The sequence below is a fragment of the Haliotis rufescens genome, unplaced genomic scaffold (genome assembly GCF_023055435.1).
Source record: "Haliotis rufescens isolate VD_foot unplaced genomic scaffold, xgHalRufe1.0.p SCAF_8, whole genome shotgun sequence".
In the NCBI taxonomy this organism is placed as follows: Eukaryota; Metazoa; Mollusca; class Gastropoda; order Lepetellida; family Haliotidae; genus Haliotis; species Haliotis rufescens.
The window spans coordinates 31,587,532-31,610,809 of record NW_025964372.1 but is presented as its reverse complement, the minus strand read 5'-3'; the positions used below and the strand labels follow the sequence as shown (position 1 = coordinate 31,610,809).

The window sequence follows — 23,278 nt, the reverse complement described above, 5'->3', positions numbered from 1 at the left end:
ACCATGCCCCCAGGGAAACAATATGGTGGAGTGGCATGATAGATAGAGTATGTAAGCCACTTTGCCAATCTCATGGAAATATTGATAAAGGACACAGATATTGGAAACTGGGACACATTATGGACTGAGTGCTATCGTTGCAAAATGTCAAACAGTTCTGCCTGTCTTTTGGGGTATATATGTATACACACACATGCACACTCACACGCAAACACACACACACTCTTACCACCTACACACACACACACACACACACACACACACACACACACACACACACACACACACACACACACACACAGAGTTTGTTCCTGGACCACCCCCGTGGTCTAGTTGTAGAGTATCCACCCGATGAGTGGAAGGTCCGGGGTTCAATCCCCGGCTGCGTCATACCAAAAGGCATACAAAGATCGTACTTGTTGTTAAGGGGCTTAAACAAGGACTGTTTGGCTTGGAGTCATTATACTATGTCTGAGTGGGTTATTCATGTTCAACTGTAGTATAGTATCTCAGTGGGCTAACAATATTGCTAATAATGTTAGGCAAACTAGCCTCATTTGTTTCATTACAAATTGTTCATTTTGGCGTGAGGTTCAGATTGTGGAAACAAAAGATTTTGATGATGTTGACATGCTTCATGAACTGATGTCTTCTGGAGGGTTGTGTGTGGTTGGGTTTAAGGCTGAGTTGTTTGTGTTTACTCATGAAGTGATAATAATATGTTTGCCAGTATTACGACAGTGATTGATGTAGAATTATAGAAACAAAAGAATGAACACATGGCAATATTGTCATAACATGGTTTACTGATGTGTTCAATATAAAAAAAAAAGTTCTTATTTTGAGTTAGTGAGTGGGTTTAACATCACTATTAATAGTATCCCAGTTATATCGTGGTGTGTCAGCTTGATGTGGGAGGAAAGCTGAAGTAATGCAGGTCTTAGACATTTAACACTTTTGTGAAACCCACGAGCACAGGTATGGTGCTGACAAACCTAGAAACATAATCGGGCGAACCGGGATTCAAAACCATGATCATAGATTACTGGTGTGTCCAAGGGAAGCAACTCTGCAAAGTGAACTGCAGTGCCTTAGTCTCCTAGGCCACCATGCCCCCAGGGAAACAATATGGTGGAGTGGCATGATAGATAGAGTATGTAAGCCACTTTGCCAATCTCATGGAAATATTGATAAAGGACACAGATATTGGAAACTGGGACACATTATGGACTGAGTGCTATCGTTGCAAAATGTCATACTTTTGGGGTATATATGTATACACACACATGCACACTCACACACAAACACACACACACACACACACACACACACACACACACACACACACACACACACACACACACACACACACACACACACACACACACACACACACACACACAGACACACACAGAGACACAGAGTGTTCCTTGACCGACCCCGTGGTCTAGTTGTAGAGTATCCACCCGATGAGTGGAAGGTCCGGGGTTCAATCCCCGGCTGCGTCATACCAAAGACGTACAAAGATCGTACTTGTTGTTAAACAAGGACTGTTTGGCTCGGAGTCATTATACTGTGTCTGAGTGGGTTATTCATGTTCAACTGTAGTATAGTATCTCAGTGGGCTAGCACTATAAAATCGACAGTAGTCCGGACTAGTACAAGCAGACACACACACACACACACACACACACACACACACACACACACACACACACACACACACACACACACACACACACACACACACACGTACGTGCAGGCATGTAGCTTTATATGTGCAATAATCTTGGACGCGATGTTAAACTTCATTTCACCTCACCTCAGATTGTTCCTCTCACGTTGTGGACACTTAGCTGTGTTACATCTGACATACTGTGCAGAGAAGTGTTAACTCACCATTGTTAATCTGTGCAGCATATTTTCATCTATAGGATTAATTAATAACTTTATGAATATTATTTTTCTGTTTTCAGGAGCATTTCAAGTGAGAGCACTTTGCGGTCATCCAAAGCTCTCAGTGCATCCAAGTCTTCTCTGTTCACTAATTTCAAAGACACGGCCCGAGTTCGGTTTCAAACGATGCGTAAAGCAATGAGCATGGACAGAGGGCTGGACGAGGTAAACCACGACGAGAAAAATAAGTCCGGGAAGAAGGAGAAAGGCGAGAAAGTGAAGGAGAAGAATAAGGGAGAGAAGGAGAAGAAAGAGAAGAAGAAAAAGAGTGATGGCAAGATGAAGAAGGCGCCTTCTCTGAAGTCTTTGAGCTCATTATTTGGTAGGAAGAATCGGGACCGCCTCTCATCCGTGGAGGGTGAGGGAGAGGAAAACATTGATGAACCTGTTAAGTAAGTGAAGCATAGGAAAATATTTGGGAGAACATTTGATTTTTTTTATGACAATGAGTGAGTGAGTGAGTTTGGTTTTACGCCGCTTTTAGCAATATTCCAGCAATATCACGGCGGAGGACACCAGAAATGGGCTTCACACATTGTACCCATGTCGGGATTCGAACCCGGGTCTTCGGCGTGACGAGCGAACGCTTTAACCACTAGGCTACCTGACCGCCCCTTATGACAATGAGGGTTTTGGGGTAGCTTAGTGGTTAAAGCGTTCGCTCGTCACACCGAAGACCAGGGTTTCGATTCCCCACATGAGTACAATGTGTGAAGCCCATTTCTGATGTCCCACACCTTGTCATTGCTGGAATATTGCTAAAAACACCCTAAAACCATACTCACTCACTCACTCATGACAATGAGGCCAACTCTTTAGTAACCTTCCGGTGTTTCTCATTATTCAGACAATCTTTGGATATTTTAATGTTTATTTTAGTGTGTGTGTTTGCATGGGTGTGAGTGCATGAGCGTTTGTATATTGAATTTATGTTTTAGATGTTTTGATCGTGGACCTTTTTTATTAAATTCCAAATGACTTGAGCCATAACATTTTAAGGTTTCTTTAAGTTTTATGCATTTCAACTAAATTTGAGTTCTGATGGTATTAACTGTACATTGAGTGTTCCCGATTTGTGAATCGTGTTAACAAGCTATGGTCAATGTCAACTGTTGGTTCACTATTTGGACACAAATGGTACCCTTTTAAAACTTGGTGTTGATCCCCGCTCATGTCATCCAAAATATGTTATAAAAAGGTGGTGCTTGTTGTTGCCCTGCCTGGCACTCGATATTCACAGGATACACAAGAACTCGTCGGCTTGAGTCAGTATACCGTGTCTAAACTGTGGCATGTGGCAAATCAAAATTAACTTGGTATGGCTATTTTGTGGTATGATATGTGTGGAATTTGTGCTTTACATCACTTCCTGTTTTGGATTGTGCATAATCTGTATGCATACGATCTAGGTTGGGTCAAGGGACATTGTCCAAACAAATGGCTTCTTTTATAATCAATTTTGAATGGCGTTAGGGGTAATTCCACTTCAAAAACATTCTGGAAACTATCATAAAAAAGTTAACGTGTATACTTTCGAATAGCAGTTACATACCGCAACGAGTCCTGTATTCGATCAAGCAATGATATATTGTGTTTGGTTTGCATAATTAAGCAGTCAACAGTGGGTATGGATTACAAGATTTACCGATACTGCGATAATATAGAGTCAAAATTTAAATAATTCATCGTTTGTCAGCTTGCTAAACCAAACATCGCACTAATTATTAGAATACTCCATTCCTTTCAGAAAAGGCAAGAAAGAAAGGGGTTTCTTCAAGTCCAAGAAGAAGAGACAGATCTCTACACCCATCAGTACCGTGGATATGCCGACCCACTTCCGGTGTATTGGCAAACTGAAGGCAGTCAACCCTGATGGCAGTCAGATCATAGAGCTGTCTAAACCTCCAGATGGGCCTATAGGCTTCTATATTGCCAAGGGCACAGTTAACTATGATTACGGTAAGTACATCGTGACGAGGGTAAAGCAAAGGCTTCTATATTGCCAAGGGCACAGTTAACTATGATTACGGTAAGTACATCGTGACGAGGGTAAAGCAAAGGCTTCTATATTGCCAAGGGCACAGTTAACTATGATTACAGTAAGTACATCGTGACGAGGGTAAAGCAAAAGCTTCTATATTGCCAAGGGCACAGTTAACTATGATTACAGTAAGTACATCGTGACGAGGGTAAAGCAAAGGCTTCTATATTGCCAAGGGCACAGTTAACTATGATTACAGTAAGTACATCGTGACGAGGGTAAAGCAAAAGCTTCTATATTGCCAAGGGCACAGTTAACTATGATTACAGTAAGTACATCGTGACGAGGGTAAAGCAAAGGCTTCTATATTGCCAAGGGCACAGTTAACTATGATTACAGTAAGTACATCGTGACGAGGGTAAAGCAAAGGCTTCTATATTGCCAAGGGCACAGTTAACTATGATTATGGTAAGTACATCATGACGAGGTTAAAGCAAAGGCTTCTATATTGCCAAGGGCACAGTTAACTATGATTACAGTAAGTACATCGTGACGAGGGTAAAGCAAAGGCTTCTATATTGCCAAGGGCACAGTTTACTATGATTACGGTAAGTACATTGTGACGAGGTTAAAGCAAAGGCTTCTACATTGACAAGGGCACAGTTAACTTTGATTACAGTAAGTACATCGTTACGAGGGTAAAGCAAAGGCTTCTATATTGCCAAGGACAGTTTACTATGATTACGGTAAGTACATTGTGACGAGGGTAAAGCAAAGGCTTCTATATTGCCAAGGCCACAGTTAACTATGATTACGGTAAGTACATCGTGACGAGGGTAAAGCAAAGGCTTCTATATTGCTAAGGGCACAGTTAACTATGATTACGGTAAGTACATTGTGACGAGGGTAAAGCAAAGGCTTCTATATTGCTAAGGGCACAGTTAACTATGATTACAGTAAGTACATCGTGACGAGGGTAAAGCAAAGGCTTCTACATTGCCAAGGGCACAGTTAACTTTGATTACGGTAAGTACATCGTGACGAGGGTAAAGTAAAGGCTTCTATATTGCCAAGGACACAGTTTACTATGATTACGGTAAGTACATTGTGACGAGGGTAAAGCAAAGGCTTCTACATTGCCAAGGGCACAGTTAACTTTGATTACAGTAAGTACATCGTTACGAGGGTAAAGCAAAGGCTTCTATATTGCCAAGGACAGTTTACTATGATTACGGTAAGTACATCGTGACGAGGGTAAAGCAAAAGCTTCTATATTGCCAAGGGCACAGTTAACTATGATTACAGTAAGTACATCATGACGAGGGTAAAGCAAAGGCTTCTATATTGCCAAGGGCACAGTTAACTATGATTACAGTAAGTACATCGTGACGAGGGTAAAGCAAAGGCTTCTATATTGCCAAGGGCACAGTTAACTATGATTATGGTAAGTACATCATGACGAGGTTAAAGCAAAGGCTTCTATATTGCCAAGGGCACAGTTAACTATGATTACAGTAAGTACATCGTGACGAGGGTAAAGCAAAGGCTTCTATATTGCCAAGGGCACAGTTTACTATGATTACGGTAAGTACATTGTGACGAGGTTAAAGCAAAGGCTTCTACATTGACAAGGGCACAGATAACTATGATTACGGTAAGTACATCGTGACGAGGGTAAAGCAAAAGCTTCTATATTGCCAAGGGCACAGTTAACTATGATTACGGTAAGTACACCATGACGAGGGTAAAGCAAAGGCTTCTATATTGCCAAGGCCACAGTTAACTATGATTACGGTAAGTACATCGTGACGAGGGTAAAGCAAAGGCTTCTATATTGCTAAGGGCACAGTTAACTATGATTACGGTAAGTACATTGTGACGAGGGTAAAGCAAAGGCTTCTATATTGCTAAGGGCACAGTTAACTATGATTACAGTAAGTACATCGTGACGAGGGTAAAGCAAAGGCTTCTACATTGCCAAGGGCACAGTTAACTTTGATTACGGTAAGTACATCGTGACGAGGGTAAAGTAAAGGCTTCTATATTGCCAAGGACACAGTTTACTATGATTACGGTAAGTACATTGTGACGAGGGTAAAGCAAAGGCTTCTACATTGCCAAGGGCACAGTTAACTTTGATTACAGTAAGTACATCGTTACGAGGGTAAAGCAAAGGCTTCTATATTGCCAAGGACAGTTTACTATGATTACGGTAAGTACATTGTGACGAGGGTAAAGTAAACGCTTCTATATTGCCAAGGACACAGTTTACTATGATTACGGTAAGTACATTGTGACGAGGGTACAGCAAAGGCTTCTATATTGCCAAGGGCACAGTTTACTATGATTATGGTAAGTACATCGTGATCGTTGGTATCGACCCAACCCTAATGCCAATGTACCCTGACAACATGACTCTTTGCTGATAATATCAATCCCTGGTTTGCCTGGTCTGGACTTGATTATGTACAGGCCACTGTCATAATCCTGGAATATTGTGGAGTGTTGTGTTCGCAAACAAACAAACAAACCACAGTGATAAGCCTAGTAGTTAAAGTGTTCATTTGTCTCACCAAAGTCAATAGGTTCTATTCCCAACATGAGTACCAGGTGTAACCCCATTCTGGTGTCTCCCGGGGCATGGCTGGCCCTGTCGTCTAAGACGCCGCAATTCGCTGTGTCGAGTTGCGTCCCTTGGACATGCCAGAAACCTATGATTGTGGGTTCGAATCCCGGTTCGCCCCGATTATGTTTCTAGGTTTGTCAGCATCATATCCATGCTTGTGGGTTTCACCGAAGTGGTAAACGTCTAAGACCTGCATCACTTCGGCTTTCCTCCCACATCAAGCTGACATGGCGCAATATAAGTGGAATACTGTTAAAAGTGGCATTAAACCTAACTCACTCACTCACTCTGGTGTCCCAACTGTGATATTTCCTGAATATTGCTAAGCAATACTCACTCACTTTCGGCCCCAACTTATGTACTATGATTTATTTTGTAGGTATCTTTGTGTCAAGATTCACTGACGATCAGCAGAAACTCTTTGCTGGGATTCTTGGAGTGGGAGATGAAATTCTTGAAGTAAATGATCAGTCAGTTCAAGACAAATCCCTTGACGATGTTTATGCCCTCATGGCAGAGACTGATAAGCCAATCATGAAAGTCTTCCCAATCGTAGCGAGAAAAGAAGTCTGAAGAATAAGACCAATGCTTGATGCTTGAACATTGCTGCTTGGTTATCGATGCTTGGACATCAATGGTTGGTCAATGTTACTTTAAACATTGATGCATTTTTGCTGACGTAGTCAATGTTTGGACATTGATGTGAGGGATAAGGACATGAACAGTTTTCAGAACTGAAATTTGTTTGCACATTTTTGCTACAAGTTAAATAGGTCCTCTACTTACATAGGATCTGCCCTTGAAGCCATAACCTGTCCCCGAAGCTGGATGCCTGTCCATGAGGTTAGAACCTGTACCTGAGGCTAGTACTTGTTCCTGAAGCTAGAGCTGTTCCTGAAGCTAGAGCCTGTCCCCAAAGCTAGAGCCTCTTCCTGAAGCTAGAGCCTGTCCCCAAAGCTAGAGCCTGTTCCTGAAGCTAGAGCCTGTTCCTGAAGCTAGAGCCTGTTCCTGAAGCTAGAGTCTGACCGACCCCGAAGCTAGAACCTGTCCCCAAAGCTAGAACCTGTCCCCAAATCTAGAGCCTATCCCTGAGGCCAAAACCCTTTTCCTGAGGCTAAAACCTGTCCCTGAGGCTAGAGCCTGTTCCTGAGGCTAGAGCCTGTCCCTGAAGCTAGAGCCTGTCCCTGAAGCTAGAGCCTGTTCCGGAAGCTAGATCTTGTCCCTGAGGCTAGAACCTGTCCCTGTAGCTAGAGCCTGTAGGCCTACCTGAGGCTAGAACCTGTCCTTAAGCTAGAACCTGTCCTTGAGGCTAGAGACAAATGGGTAGTAACAGCAGGACAGAAATATGTTGTGTTTGTTTGATGTTTGTAACTGGAAATACTTTGTCTCAGGATTAGCAGTGTCAGACAACTTTCGAACTCTGCTGCACTGCTTGACTAAACCACCAGTGTGTGGTGCTCATGCATCACAGATACCCCATAGAATAGAATGATGTCTGAAACTGATCTTAATTGTACATATTATCATAGATATTTATTTACTTTGTAATGTAAATATGTAAATGAATAGACTGGAGACTAGATTACAATGTATCACAATTTTGTGTCAGTCTGTTGGATAGAATATAGTACCATATGTTTAGCTGAGCTTCTATGTTGAGGTCACTTAAGATCTATGCTGTATTTTCTCAGGTAATTAAATCAGAACTTGCATGTTTTAATCTCGATTGACCAAATAAGGAAATAGAGACATTGTTTCAGAGAAGTTACTCCTATAGGGTGTATACCTATCGCCATGGAAACTGAATGGAAGATCTAGGGAATTTGTAACTTATTTGTTCCTCGAACATGGAGAACCCAGTTTTGATGCTATTATAAATTGTAACTGAATTACTTTTGGTGTTGCTTAGTTTTTCAAATTCTATTTTAATTTTAAGAAAAGAATTTAGAAAAAAAATGAGATTTTCATATTTTATTTGTGCAATGGAAATTCTTCAGCAAATAAGAATGTTGAAATACTCCTTGAATTTGAAAAAGAGGATAATAAATTGTAACAGGTATGTACAAAAACATATTGTTGCCTTAAGTACTTGAAACACACATTCCTATTTTAAGAACGAAAATGCTGTTTTGATATTCTAGCAATGAATATATTAATTGGCAAATAATAATAATAATTAGGATACACTGTTCAATAAATGATTCAAGATGCTGTTCAGAAGAGAGCATTATAAATCAATCTTGATATTGATATGCATTTATTTGTATTTTATATACATCGCGTCACAACTTTGTGACAAAGGCAATATCTTAGCAGTGTTTATAACATGTGTATAAACAGTAAGGAAAAGATTTTCTGAGATATTGAATTCTAGATCAACATGTTTTGAATGATGATTCAATATATACTGAACAAAACAAATTAGGGACAAATGTTTTTGGGGATATTTTTTTGAAGTGAAGACTGAAAACACAATTTTATAAAAATATCCCACAAAATATTCATGGTCTCTTAATTTTTATTCTTCAGTGTATTTATGTTGTAAATATGTAGAAAAACCTACCATTTGATATTAAACAATGTGAGATATGCACAGTGCTTTTCAGCTGCAGCTATAAGGATATGCCATGGAATATTCACCCTCATCAATGGATTGCTGATAGTGTCTTTTAGAGAATATAGCCATGTCAACTTAAAACAGTTGGGGAGTTTATGAATGTTTTATCTGAAATATGTCAACACACACAAAGAATTCCATGTCGATATGCAGTTTACATATTTTGAATTTCATCTACTAGTAGTCGAAATTATTTATTGTTAGATTATTTATGATTGAAATTTGGTGTTAAATGTGATACCGTATTCAATGTAATAAGCGCCCAGGGCGCTCTCAAAATTAGAAATAGGGGGCGCTTATTAGAATATTATTTTGAGTTGAAAGATCGTAAATTTCGTGGTTTATGCTAACAGCCTGAAATGTTTACATACGACAGATATATTTTTCAAGAATTTAATTGCCCATAATTAAGGGTGATATAACACACGAGTGTGTATTATTCACGAATAAATCAGTCTTGTGTACATGGATCAATCGGAAGGGGTGCTGATTGGGATTGTTCACTAGCCAGTATATTAGCAAATATCGCCGTGGGCGCTTAATAGAGCGGGGCGCTTATTACGTCGAATACGGTAATCATAAGTAGAAGAACTCATGTAACTTATGTTTGTGAATGCTGAGTGAGTGCATCAAGCTCCTTCCCAGGACACCTTCGTTACACTCTGGGTAACATCGCTGCCACCAGTGTGGGCACGGCCATTACAAGAGTCTTGAAATTTGCCTTCTTAACCCCAAATGTAGTAACATTTATACTTTTGTTTATGTCTTTGGGAATGCAATCATTGTGAATTTTAAAAAGATTTATGACTAACCAGATTTCCCAGATGAATTTACCTTTTTGTTTGTTTGATCTGATTGGTTCGTGATTGCAGACGAAGGGAAAATCAACCAAGCTCCTTCTTACATTCTTACTATATACATTACATGATGGTTGAAATGAAATAGAAATTCAGATTGACAAACAAAGAAAATAATTTAGCATGGGTAAGAGTATTTGGCGTCATGGCAGTCATCACTTGTTTGTAAACATGAAGGACAGAGGGCTGCGAGTTCAACTCCAAGCATGGTCGTAGCCACCTATATCACAGTGGGGAGCTTTGACTGGTGGCAGCGATAGTATCGAGAGCTCCACGAACGGGATATCGCTGTGAGGAGCTTGGTGAGTGCATGGTGCAAGGGAGATAACTCTATTTAAGGAATGGGAAGGAGGTCTGACATGTTGAGTTGTCAGGACGCAGTCCACTGAAAACTCATTGACTCAATGTCACTTTAAAGAAGGAGGAGGGTGTATGGCAATAGCAGCTTTGTAATTAAAGCCTTTTTATCATGAATAATTATATCACTAAAACTCAGTGAATATTATTCAGCAAATAAGAATGATAATAATAATACTCATTGCGCTGAAAAATGATTATAAGAAAACTGGTAGGCCATGTGTACAAAACTTTTTCCTTGTTCTTGTTCAGGTTAAGTTTATATCGTAAAAAACAAATAGGATATTATGTTTTAATATTTGAGCAGTGACTACCCTTTTAACAAAAAAAATAATATGATAATGATAATATACTTGCATTAAGAAAGTGTATTAGATGATTCAGATACTATTCAGAAGAGATCCGCCCTCTTGTTGACTTGATCCTGCTCGACACAAACAGCACAAGAGTTTATGAGACCTGCAAATTTGTAATTAAAACCATTACTGTGGAACCAGCAAGGATTATAAACCCTGGCAACCTGAGAGTTAACTGTATAATCTAGTTTTATATTAATCCTTCAAATAGTCAAACAGATTTTCGACCCTTGTCAAGTATAATTTTTAATCATTTGAAAAGGGACAAGAATTCAGATTTCTTTCCCCAAATATTGGTATTAATCCTTTTATAACAGGAAAACAATACCTCAAGTCTTTTGTCAGTTTTGATATTATCTCCATTTAAGAACAAGTGTTGATTGTGAAATGACCTATAATTTGTGTGCAGTGTTATAACTAATCATCTTCTGTTATCAAGGGAGTTACAGATTTTGTCTTATAGTGATGCGATTTCCCAAATGGTGAACAATTAATTTCTGTATTGAATAAGACTGATAATTGATACCAAAAGAAAATTTTGTAAATGCTGCAAAATGTGAATGATCAAAATATTTAATATTTATTATTTAATAATCATAATATTTAATATTTAATATTTCTTTTTTTTTGTTCAGTGGGTGTGCAAAAATACCTGGAGGTCAATGATACAAATATGCAAATCTACAGAGATTATCAAAATTTGTTTCCTCATCTACATGGCTGCTACTGGAGTTTGATAATGGTGCAGTTGGAAAATATAAATTTATGCAACAATCGCAGGATTGAAATATCAAAATGTGGATTTACTAACTTATTTGACATGCAAATATTGCCATGCTGCATACTATCAGGTTGTCATGCTGTATGCTAAGATGGTGTCACAGTGTCATGATAATCTGATATATACTACTCAAAGAAAGTTAAGGATCATGCAATTCTATAAAATAGTGAATCTGGCATGCCGTGAAAATATGATGTAAAGTATGAAAGGATCAAATGGTCAATAACTTGTTTTGAGTAGTTTCTGAAATGCTTGGCATAATTGGGGATGCATAACGTTAATTTTTTACTTACCATTTGGTGTGAAAATACATTTGTTGAACGCACTTCCAGAATGAGGTGTTAAGAGGAGCTAATAAAATGTACATGAATATGCAATGACAAGGTTAAGGAAGTTTAGATCCAATTTTTCACAAGGATACACATCAACGAATTTTTTGTTATTGTGGTCATTGTATGGTAATGAGTGATGTCTCGTTTACATATCTCGTCACTAAGCAATTATGACTGAAACTAGTTGTATTTTTGTATATTTTGAAAATGAGGATTATTAAAATGTTCAAAATCATGTTGACTTTGTTGTATGTTATTGGGATGGAAAATGGTGGCCTTGTGATCTGTGGTGCACGATCTGGTGCAGTGTTGCATCCCTTAGTTGTGACAGGATCTGCTGATTGTGGGTTCAGATCACATTTTTTTGTTCTGATTTAACACACCCTTGTTTGGCAATATAGTGGTTGACATTTACGACACATTGACTTCCCTTACTGCAACAGTTGTGTCTTTTGTCCCATATTCTACATTGACTTCCCTTACTGCAACAGTTGTGTCTTTTATCCCATATTCTACATTGACTTCCCTTACTGCAACAGTTGTGTCTTTTATCCCATATTCTACATTGACTTCCCTTACTGCAACAGTTGTGGCTTTTGTCCCATATTCTACATTGCCTTCCCTTACTGCAACAGTGGTGTCCTTTGTCCCATATTCTACATTGACTTCCCTTACTGCAACAGTTGTGTCTTTTATCCCATATTCTACATTGCCTTCCCTTACTGCAACAGTTGTGGCTTTTCTCCCATATTCTACATTGCCTTCCCTTACTGCAACAGTTGTGTCCTTTGTCCCATATTCTACATTGCCTTCCCTTACTGCAACAGTTGTGTCCTTTGTCCCATATTCTACATCGACTTCCCTTACTGCAACAGTTGTGGCTTTTGTCCCATATTCTACATCGACTTCCCTTACTGCAACAGTTGTGTCTTTTGTCCCATATTCTACATTGCCTTCCCTTACTGCAACAGTTGTGTCTTTTGTCCCATATTCTACATTGACTTCCCTTACTGCAACTGTTGTGTCTTTTGTCCCATATTCTACATTGACTTCCCTTACTGCAACAGTTGTGTCTTTTGTCCCATATTCTACATTGACTTTCCTTACTGCAACAGTTGTGTCTTTTGTCCCATATTCTACATTGACTTCCCTTACTGCAACAGTTGTGGCTTTTGTCCCATATTCTACATTGACTTCCCTTACTGCAACAGTTGTGTCCTTTGTCCCATATTCTACATTGACTTTCCTTACTGCAACAGTTGTGTCTTTCGTCCCATATTCTACATTGACTTTCCTTACTGCAACAGTTGTGGCTTTTGTCCCATATTCTACATTCACTTCCCTTACTGCAACAGTTGTGGCTTTTATCCCATATTCTACATTGCCTTCCCTTACTGCAACAGTTGTGTCTTTTGTCCCATTTTCTACATTGACTTCCCTTAATGCAACAGTTGTGGCTTTTATGCCATATTCTACATTCACTTCCCTTACTGCAACAGTTGTGGCTTTTATCCCATACTCTACATTGCCTTCCCTTACTGCAACAGTTGTGTCTTTTGTCCCATATTCTACATTGACTTCCCTTACTGCAACAGTTGTGGCTTTTATGCCATATTCTACATTGACTTCCCTTACTGCAACAGTTGTGTCTTTCGTCCCATATTCTACATTGACTTTCCTTACTGCAACAGTTGTGTCTTTTGTCCCATATTCTACATTGACTTTCCTTACTGCAACAGTTGTGTCTTTCGTCCCATATTCTACATTGCCTTTCCTTACTGCAACAGTTGTGGCTTTTGTCCCATATTCTACATTGACTTTCCTTACTGCAACAGTTGTGTCTTTCGTCCCATATTCTACATTGCCTTTCCTTACTGCAACAGTTGTGTCTTTCGTCCCATATTCTACATTGCCTTTCCTTACTGCAACAGTTGTGGCTTTTGTCCAATATTCTACATTGACTTTCCTTACTGCAACAGTTGTGTCTTTCGTCCCATATTCTACATTGCCTTCCCTTACTGCAACAGTTGTGGCTTTTGTCCCATATTCTACATTGACTTTGGAAAATACTTTATTCTGATAGGGTCCCATGAAGATCCGGGTTATAATTGGTCTTCAGCAACCCATGATTGTCATAAAAGAGGCGAGAAACAGGATTGGGTGGGCAGGTTCGCTGACTTGGTTAGTGCATGTCATCGTATCCCAGTTGCATAAATCAATGCTCATGATATCAATCACTTGATTGTCTGGCCAAAATTAGATTTTTTACAGACCGCAATCATAAAACCTTTGCTTGTGTGGCGTTAAACAATAAACAAACTAACAAACATTCTGATTGGTCAACATCTCATCACCATCACTGTTTTTTCACTAATCTTGACAAAAACATTTTCACATAGGAAAAACTATTCCTATAATATACATGTGATAAATGAATAATATTTTACCAGAAACTAACCACGCTTTTTCAATTTTCGTGAGCTGTTTTTATTTTGTGATCACCTTTTACATCATGGCATGATTATTGTCCTTGTCATTCATGCAATGCTTTACACTAAGGTAATGTCTTTTGAAAAACAAGTTGTTAAAAAGAAAGTTATCTTAAACAGTGTTATTGACCGCAGTGATTTTATGACACTTCAACCATATCATGGTAACAAACGAGTGCTGAGTTTAGTAAACACCGGTGCAAGATATCCCAGGACATATTCACATTGAAACTGACAAGGCATTAAAGACGAATGCTGATACTCATGCCTTGAACAAACTTGGGTCTTATCTCTCACAGGCACGGGTGGCCCAGTTGTCTTAGGCGCCAAGATTCGCTGTATAGAGTTGTGTCCCTTGGGCACGCCAGAAACCTATGATTGTGGGTTCGAATCCCTGGTCGCCCCGATTATGTTTCTAGGTTTGTCAGCACCATACCCGTGCTCGTGTGTTTCACCGAAGTGGTAAACGTCTGTGACATGCATCACTTCGGTCTTTCCTCCCACATTAAGCTAACACGCCGTCATGTAAGTGGAATACTGTTAAAATCAGCGTTAAACCCAACTCACTCACTCACTCTTATCTCTCACAGTTTCAGCCTTCTACCGTTGTTATTCTAGGGAATATTTTAAAAATACTTGCAACAAAACATCAATGATCACAAAAATACGAGACCCGTGAAGATCCCGGGGTAGAATAGGTGTTCAGCAACCTATGCTTGCCGTAAAAGGTGACTATGCTTGTCGTAAAAGGCGACTAACGGGATCGGGTGGTCAGGCTCGCTGACTTGGTTGCTGCATGTTATCGATCCCATGACCGACAACATGATGTCAATCGCTGGATTGTCTGGTCCAGACTCGATTATTTACAGACCGCCGTCATATAGCTGGAATACTGCTGAGTGCTGCGTTAAACGACAAACCAACCAACCAACAAAAATACGATGTCATCATTCGAGGGAACAAGCAAGCCACATGCCGGCTTCATCGGTACAGCCGTTGCACAGAAATGTTTACAGAGCCAAGATTCCATTTTCGGAAAATTAAAGGGCGTACCTGTATTAAGGTTGAATTAGGGTCAAGATTCCTAATATAGAAAAACAGGGAACAATATTTAGTTATGTAATGCCAGACACTACTGACTACGGGCACTGGGGTTTCCGGGTTAGAATAGGTCTTCAGCAACCCATGCTTGTCGTAAGAGGCGACTGACGGGATCGGGTGATCAGGCTCGCTGTCTTGGATGATGCATGTCATCGTATCGTGGGTCGATGTTCATGATGTCAAACACTGGATTGTCTGGTCTAGATTCGATTATTTACAGACCCCCGTCATAAAGCTTGCTAAATGCTGAGTACGGCGCTAAACAACAAACACACAAATAAATACACAAACTACTACGCTGACCCGGGGATTCCGGGTTAGAATGGGTCCCCAGCAACCGATGCCGTTTGGAAGAGGCGACCAAATTGATCAGGTTGTCAGACTCGGTGGCTTGTTTCATCAGTCAGTGGATTGCCTGGTCCAGACTCGATTATTTACAGTTCGCCGTCATACAGTTGGAATATTGCTGAGTGTAAGGCCAGGTTCACACACTGCCGTTTATGGCTCCCGTTTAAGATCAGACAGCGCTTGGACACGAAAAGTGTAAAAAGTCGGATTACTATCCTCAATGATCTGGAATGTCCTATCATTGTCTGAGCGCTGTCGTATACGTTCGTAATAGAGTCCTACGGATCGGGAAATGTCCAGAGAGGTCGGCCAAGCACTCCCGACAGTATGGTGCGTCCCGTAACATTCGGGAAACTCTATTTTGTCTAGTCGGATAACAATCGGATATGTCGTGACAGATTCTGCTGTATCGGATCAAAATTGTAACACTGTCCTGTGTTGTCTGGGCGGTGTCCTGGTGAACGGGCATGACTTGTCCAGATTGCGTCCAGATCTTGCCGAATGCGAACCGTCTTTGTCGGTTCACTGCCCGATCACTGTCTGATCTCTGTTCGGGAGAATCGGGACGCTGTCACGACAGATTCGGTCGTTTTTTACCATGCGGAAGATACAAATCGGATCAGATTCGGATTGAGAACGGGAGAATCGGGAAGAATTCGGCTGGAAACGGCTGAATCGAGACGCTTCCTGAACAACATCTGATTGTTTGTGAATCTCCCGCCACGAATCACAGGATCTTGATCAAACTTTTGACAAATTTTAATCGGGAATGGTCCTATCAAGGACTGCAGTAAAAATCCTGAATGTGTGACTGAGCCCTAAAGCAGTTAATAGACAAGCAAGCAAATAACTACACATGTATCCCACACTGTTGTAATACAGAGATGGCCGAATAATGGCATCTTCGGTAATGGAACAAGCATGTGTAATTTCTCCTCGAGTGGTCCAGATGTTTTTGAACGGTGACGACACAACCCCACAAAAGCTCACTTGACTTTCAGTCAAAAATGGATGAGCTACAAATCTGCGAATAATGCCTGTATGTGTGGTATGTCCGCTGCAATTCCCTAGTTTTGTCTTGTGCCATAATATATTTCTGTATATTCTTTTAGGTGAACAATTGACTTGCCTTTGCATGTGTTTGTGATGGGTATCATCCGCGCGATAGGATACGCTCACCTTTTCGCGAACACCTGGTATCATCATGGTGATTCATAAACATATGCTTATAATATAGTCGGAATCGTACAACCGACTTTAGGCAGAGATTTGTTTTATGGTTATTGAAATGAAGTGTGTCGTTTTTATGTACAGCCTTCAAGGCTTTGGAAGGTTTTCAAAGAAAGGTTTTATGGTAGACACGTGTATGACACATGATCAGATCGTTTAGTATATACTTATATGAAAGGGTACTGTTAAGTATCAGATCGTTTAGTATATACTTATATGAAAGGGTACTGTTAAGTATCAGATCGTTTAGTATATACTTATATGAAAGGGTACTGTTAAGTATCAGATCGTTTAGTATATACTTATATGAAAGGGTACTGTTAAGTATCAGATCGTTTAGTATATACTTATATGAAGGGGTACAGTTAAGTATTAGATCGTTTAGTATATACTTATATGAAAGGGTACTGTTAAGTATCAGATCGTTTAGTATATACTTATATGAAAGGGTACTGTTAAGTATCAGATCGTTTAGTATATACTTATATGAAAGGGTACTGTTAAGTATTAGATCGTTTAGTATATACTTATATGAAAGGGTACTGTTAAGTATCAGATCGTTTAGTATATACTTATATGAAGAGGTACAGTTACGTATCAGATCGTTTAGTGTATACTTATATGAAGGTGTACAGTTAAGTATCAGATCGTTTAGTATATACTTATAAGAAGGGGTACAGTTAAGTATCAGATCGTTTAGTATATACTTATAAGAAGGGGTACAGTTAAGTATCAGATCGTTTAGTATATACTTATAAGAAGGGGTACAGTTAAGTATTAGATCGTTTAGTATATACTTATATGAAGAGGAGCTGTTTAGTATGGTATCTGTTTCAAATTGGCTCAGAGTGGGAGGGGGATATAGGAATGGGTGTTGTCCGTGTGTCCGTCCGTCACGTTTCGTTTACGGGGCATAAATCGGAAATTGTTTAATATCTTATTACGAAACTTGGTACATGTATCAAACACATGGTGAAGTGGAGCCTTTTGGTGTTTTGGTTTTTCCCAAAAAATGATTTTGTTATTTCCATGGCAAAAAAAAATCGACTAATGACTTCGGAGCATAACTCGGAAACCGTTCAATATCTTATTACAAAACTGTGTATATTTATCAAACACATGCTGAACAGCCCCCTTTTCATGTTTTGGTATTTTATGAAATTTTGTATTTCCTTGGGAACAAACCGAACTTAAACGCAAATACAATTATTTTATTTGCATATGTTATTTTTTGTGTGTTTCTATGTTATCTTCCCTTTCTTCATACGTTAGATTTAGTAGATTCTGTTTGCGTTGCATGATTTTAGAAAATCAGCATTGAGGTAAGTACCTCAATTTCAAATGTGCCCCACGGCAGGGGCTAGAGATCACGCTGTTTTCTTGTTCATTGCTACTTTGAAGTCTTATGATCATTTACGTCGCAAAAGTCAATTACCAGTAACTGATATTGAAATATTAGATATGGCTTTCTCAACAGCTTTGGAACAATCTATGGCGGTGTCATCAATTTTGAACTTTGTCGGCATATTAAAGGATTTTATCTTAACTGAGATGTAAATTAAAGACGCATACTATCGCCCTTCATCCATATGCATTTAGTCACCGATGTCTCGCCTGAAGCGATGCAGTGAATGTGAACAGCTGTTGGTAACTAGTATCTTGTGATGGAATATATCTGATAAGGTCTCTTGCTGGACCAACAGCTGTGTAGGGACTGCTTCTATTCCCAATACTTATCATAGTTTGAAAATACATGAACTTGTGTCTTGTGTATTTAGAAAAATATTGTATCTTTCTTGGTCCTCACACACCGACTGCCATCGCCATCATGTCGAAACTGTGTCGACGTAGTTCCCTTCTGCAGAGGTTACTGATTATTCTTGTTCTTTTGTTTCTTTGGGAACAGAGAAAATACGTCTTCCTTACTACCGATAAAACAATAGATCCAGTGCAGATATTTTTTAAACGAACACCGAACAGCAATACTCATGGCGTGCAAATGGTGGACCGTCGCAAGTTTCAACAAGGAAGGTGAGTGAATGTGGTTTGGAGATCTCATTTTGTGTTGCTTCTATGTGTTTCAAAATCTGTGATTTCAGAGGAGCCATATACCTAGTTATATCTGCGGTTCATCAATTCTATATAGTGACTGGGGTTATGATGTTTATCGCTGGAGTCCAAATAGTCATGCTATATCACGCCTGTACATAAAAGAGTCTGAACCTGTTAAACCAGTGACTGAAATCATGAGCAACGGCCCACACCATCATGACACTACCGGACTCGATGACGCGTATTAGGAAGAGAATTTATGAATGTTAACTTCTTTATTTTGATAATCACAACGTTTCGGAGTATATAGTTATTCCTTCATCAGGTGGATAAATGCTGTGAGCAGAGCAGATATATGAACAACACAATTAATAAGATAACAAAGGTGGAAACTTAACAAGGGACGCTAAAAGTTAATTGTCGCTGATAGGTGATCATCTTCCCTAGGCAAGGGCGCTATCGGACTATAAAAGTCCAGTTTCCACCATTGCCGAACTAGGCTGGTATTATGGAGTTACAATTTGGCTGGACTAACGAGTCTATGCATAGTCCAAACAAAATCGCGCACCGAAATCGAAATTCGGTACGTCAACTGTCATGCAGAGTTCGGTCAATTTCAGGATTTGCACAGCATGTGCACCGCCAACTCCTTGTCAACAGATATTTTCCAAATCTTTTCAAGTTTTTAATCAAGATGCTCAAGTGATTGGATGCACTTCGCGTTGTAAGACCCGTTTCATCACAATATAGATCTTGATTGTCGATCAGATCGTCTTGACTGGTCGCCGCCATTTTATCGGAGGCAAATGCAAGTGATACGAGAGGTGGAATCTGATTGGTCCATATGAGAGGCTTAGAAGGGACATAACTCGTAATAGCCACTGGTGGCGCTACTATCGAGCCCAGTAATTCCAGCCTAGCAAGGGTGGAAACTGGACTTTTAAAGTCAGTTAACTCTCTTGCCTCGGGAAGATGATAGGCGATAAGCAATGGACAAATGGAAGCCAACACTTAATAGTTAACTAGTGCTGATAGTCGATAGCAATAGACAATTGGAAGACGGGACTTAAATTATCACTGATTTGTAATAGGTAATGGACAATGGGAGACAGGGGGTAATTGGCACTGATAGCTAATACCAATTGGAATAGCAAATTGAATGATAAAGAAAAATAACAAAGAAGTAGACATCCATAAATTCTCTCCCTTGTGTGTATCACTTCTAAATGTCATTTGGAGACTTGATGAACGTGTTATTCTATTTTTGATAGGTATGCTCCGTTCTATGTATGACCCCCCCGTGTAACGTCTCCGCTGTTAGTAGTGTATAGTCGCGTCCCTTAGATGTGAAAGGATCCGCTGATTGTAGGTTCTGCCCTGATTTGTCATCAACATATCATGACTTTCACACATTATATTTTTCCCAATTCTTTTCGTACAAATTCAATGACAAATATCGCTGGTCATATTTTCTGAGATCAATATATTTTCAACGAGTCCACTCTGTGTACCAAAATAGCCCGAACTGATAATATTTCGTCTCTCACCAGGGATGTTTCTGGAGAAGTGACCAGAGACAACAACAGGCAGCTGACTGAGATGTATCAGCACATGCTAAATCAACACCCACCTCCAGATAATCAACGATTTAACTTTAACACAAGTCACAGCCGCACTGTACCTCTAACGAGAGACATGCCAGATGTTAGGTCGGAACAATGCAGGGGAATAATTTACAACATATCCACCCTACCAAGAGTATCTGTAGTATCGCCATTCTATAATGAAGACCTCACTGTGTTATTACGTCATGTTCACTCACTGATACGTCACTCACCACGTGACCTCCTACGAGAGATTCTATTGGTAGATGACAATAGTACGTTACCATTTCTCGGATCTGACCTGGAGGAATATTTTAAGATTCTTGATCCTAGAATCAAAGTTCTTCGGAATACACGCAGGGAGGGGTTGGTGAGAACTCGAATTATTGGTGCGAAGGCGGCAAAGGAGGAAGTTATCATATTTCTGGACGCGCATATGGAGTTTAACGTTGGTTGGTTGGAGCCTCTGCTGGACAGGCTTAGCAGCCATCCAAAGCTAGTGGTGCAGCCCCACGTGATCACCATTTCCGGCATGGAGAGAGGAAAGCCGGAACCAGTACTGCGGAGCGGATTTGGATGGGATATGAGGTAGGAGACAGTCAACTACCTTTTCATATCATTTTGTAAATAAAGAATCATAAAATAAAATTATATACAATCAACTACATGTACAAGAGAATCAACACCACTGCTTTATGATAAGGCACGAGGGTAATTCAGAGGTGAGGTGGTAAGATGAAATTCGGTTTAACGTCGCGTTCAAGATTGTTGCACTTATATAGCGACGTGTCTGCTTGTACTACTCCGGACTAATGCCGATTTTATAGTGCTAGCCCACTGAGATACCATGCCGCAGTATACTGACTCCGAGTCGACAGGTCCTTATATTAGCCTCTCAATGCCGAACGCCAGACCGGGTAACAACAAGATCCGGGGTAGAATAGGTCTTCAGCAACCCATGCTAGCCGGAAAAGGCGACTGTGCTTGTCGTAAGGCTCGGGTGGTCAGGCTCGCTGAATAAGTTGCTACATGTCATCGATCCCAATTGCGTGGATCGATGCTCATACTGTCAATCACTAGGTTGTCTGGTCCAGGCTCGATTATTTTACAAACCGCCGTCATATAGCTGGAACCTGTGATGAATGCGGCGTGAAACAAAACAAACAAACAACCAACAAGTACCATCTTTTAAAGTGTTTTGGTCTGACGCGGCAGGGGATCGAGTCCCCTACCTCCCACTCTCCGGGCGCACGCTCTACCAATAGCCCACGAAGGCGGTCGGGTAATGTGGAGATCCTTATTAACAGAATGTGTATGTGTTGTAACGATGAAACGTCAACGCCAGAGAAATAGTTTCATAACACTTTCATTTATCTAACTTAACAGTGTGACAGATTGTATTTTGATTGATAAGATTTGGATTTGTTTGATTGTTTGTTGTTCTACACCGCACTCAGCAATATTCCAGCTATATGGCGGCGGTCTGGAAATAATCGAATCTGGACGAGGCAAATTGGTTATTGACATCATTAGCACCGATCTACGTAATGGGTACACGATGACATACATCAACCAAGTCAGCGAGCCTTACCACCCGATCCAGTTAGTCGCCTCTCACAACAAGCATAGGTTGAGTTAGTGAGTGAGTGAGTGAGTGAGTGAGTGAGTGAGTGAGTGAGTGAGTATGGTTTTACGATGCATTTTAGCAATATTCCAGCAATATCACGGCGGGGGACACCAGAAATGGGCTTCACAGATTGTACCCATGTCGGGAATCGAACCCGGGTCTTCGGAGTGACTAGCGAACGCTGTAACCACTTGGCTACCCGACCGCCCCAAGCATAGGTTGATAAATTCTAACTCGGGTCTCCAAGGGTAGATAAGAATCTGAACTTTTACGCATGAATTTATGTATTATATCAAACCAAATTTATCCCAAACTTTATACAAGCAGTGATTATACAAGGGGGGCAGATTTTGTCCCTTCTCTGAAGGGTACGAAAGTCAAGTTAATCTCAGGAATATACATACGAGAATATTGTTTACGGGCCGGCGCCGTGTGTCAGGAATACTGCTGTGCGGCGACAGGAAAAAAACAAACTCTCACTTTTTCATTCAAGTGGTGTGAGTGGCGGGTGCTACCGACAGAGCAATACCCTTCTCGAGAACACCTGGTGTCATCACTGATTTTCAGTGATCCATTCATATATCTTTCGCCGCTATTTTGCCAATGGAATCTGTTCTAGCAGACAATCGAGATGTTGACGTTATATATTTACATAAATCAATGCCAAATATAAAGAATTGATTTGGTGTGGGGTGCTCAATCAAAGAAAGACATAAAGACATAAAAGGGGTGGGGGGTGGGGGGTGTTGGAGTATAATTATTGATGTCTTTGAAATACATATTCATTTAATAACTATTTTTCAGAATGTCCATGTTTTTCCTCCCTTCCTTTCTACAACAAGCTTACCCTACTGCCGATGTGCCTATGCCTACGCCAGGCTTAGTCGGATGTGCCATTGCTATGAGGAGGGACTACTTTTTCGAAAATGGCGAATTTGATCCTCATCTTGAACTATGGGGAGGT

General features: G+C 40.2%; 1 protein-coding gene across 1 annotated transcript in view; it reads left to right on the top strand.

Moving 5' to 3' along the window:
* The window catches only part of LOC124145520, a 39,792-nt gene extending 30,253 nt beyond the window's left edge, over positions 1 to 9,539 (top strand). Inside the window, exons 3-5 of the mRNA XM_046515302.2 lie at positions 1,977 to 2,348; positions 3,704 to 3,915; positions 6,943 to 9,539. Coding sequence (XP_046371258.2) covers positions 1,977 to 2,348; positions 3,704 to 3,915; positions 6,943 to 7,136 — 778 coding nt within the window. The 3' untranslated portion in view covers positions 7,137 to 9,539. The remainder of the gene's footprint in view (positions 1 to 1,976; positions 2,349 to 3,703; positions 3,916 to 6,942) is intronic.
* The last annotated feature ends 13,739 nt before the right edge of the window (positions 9,540 to 23,278 follow it).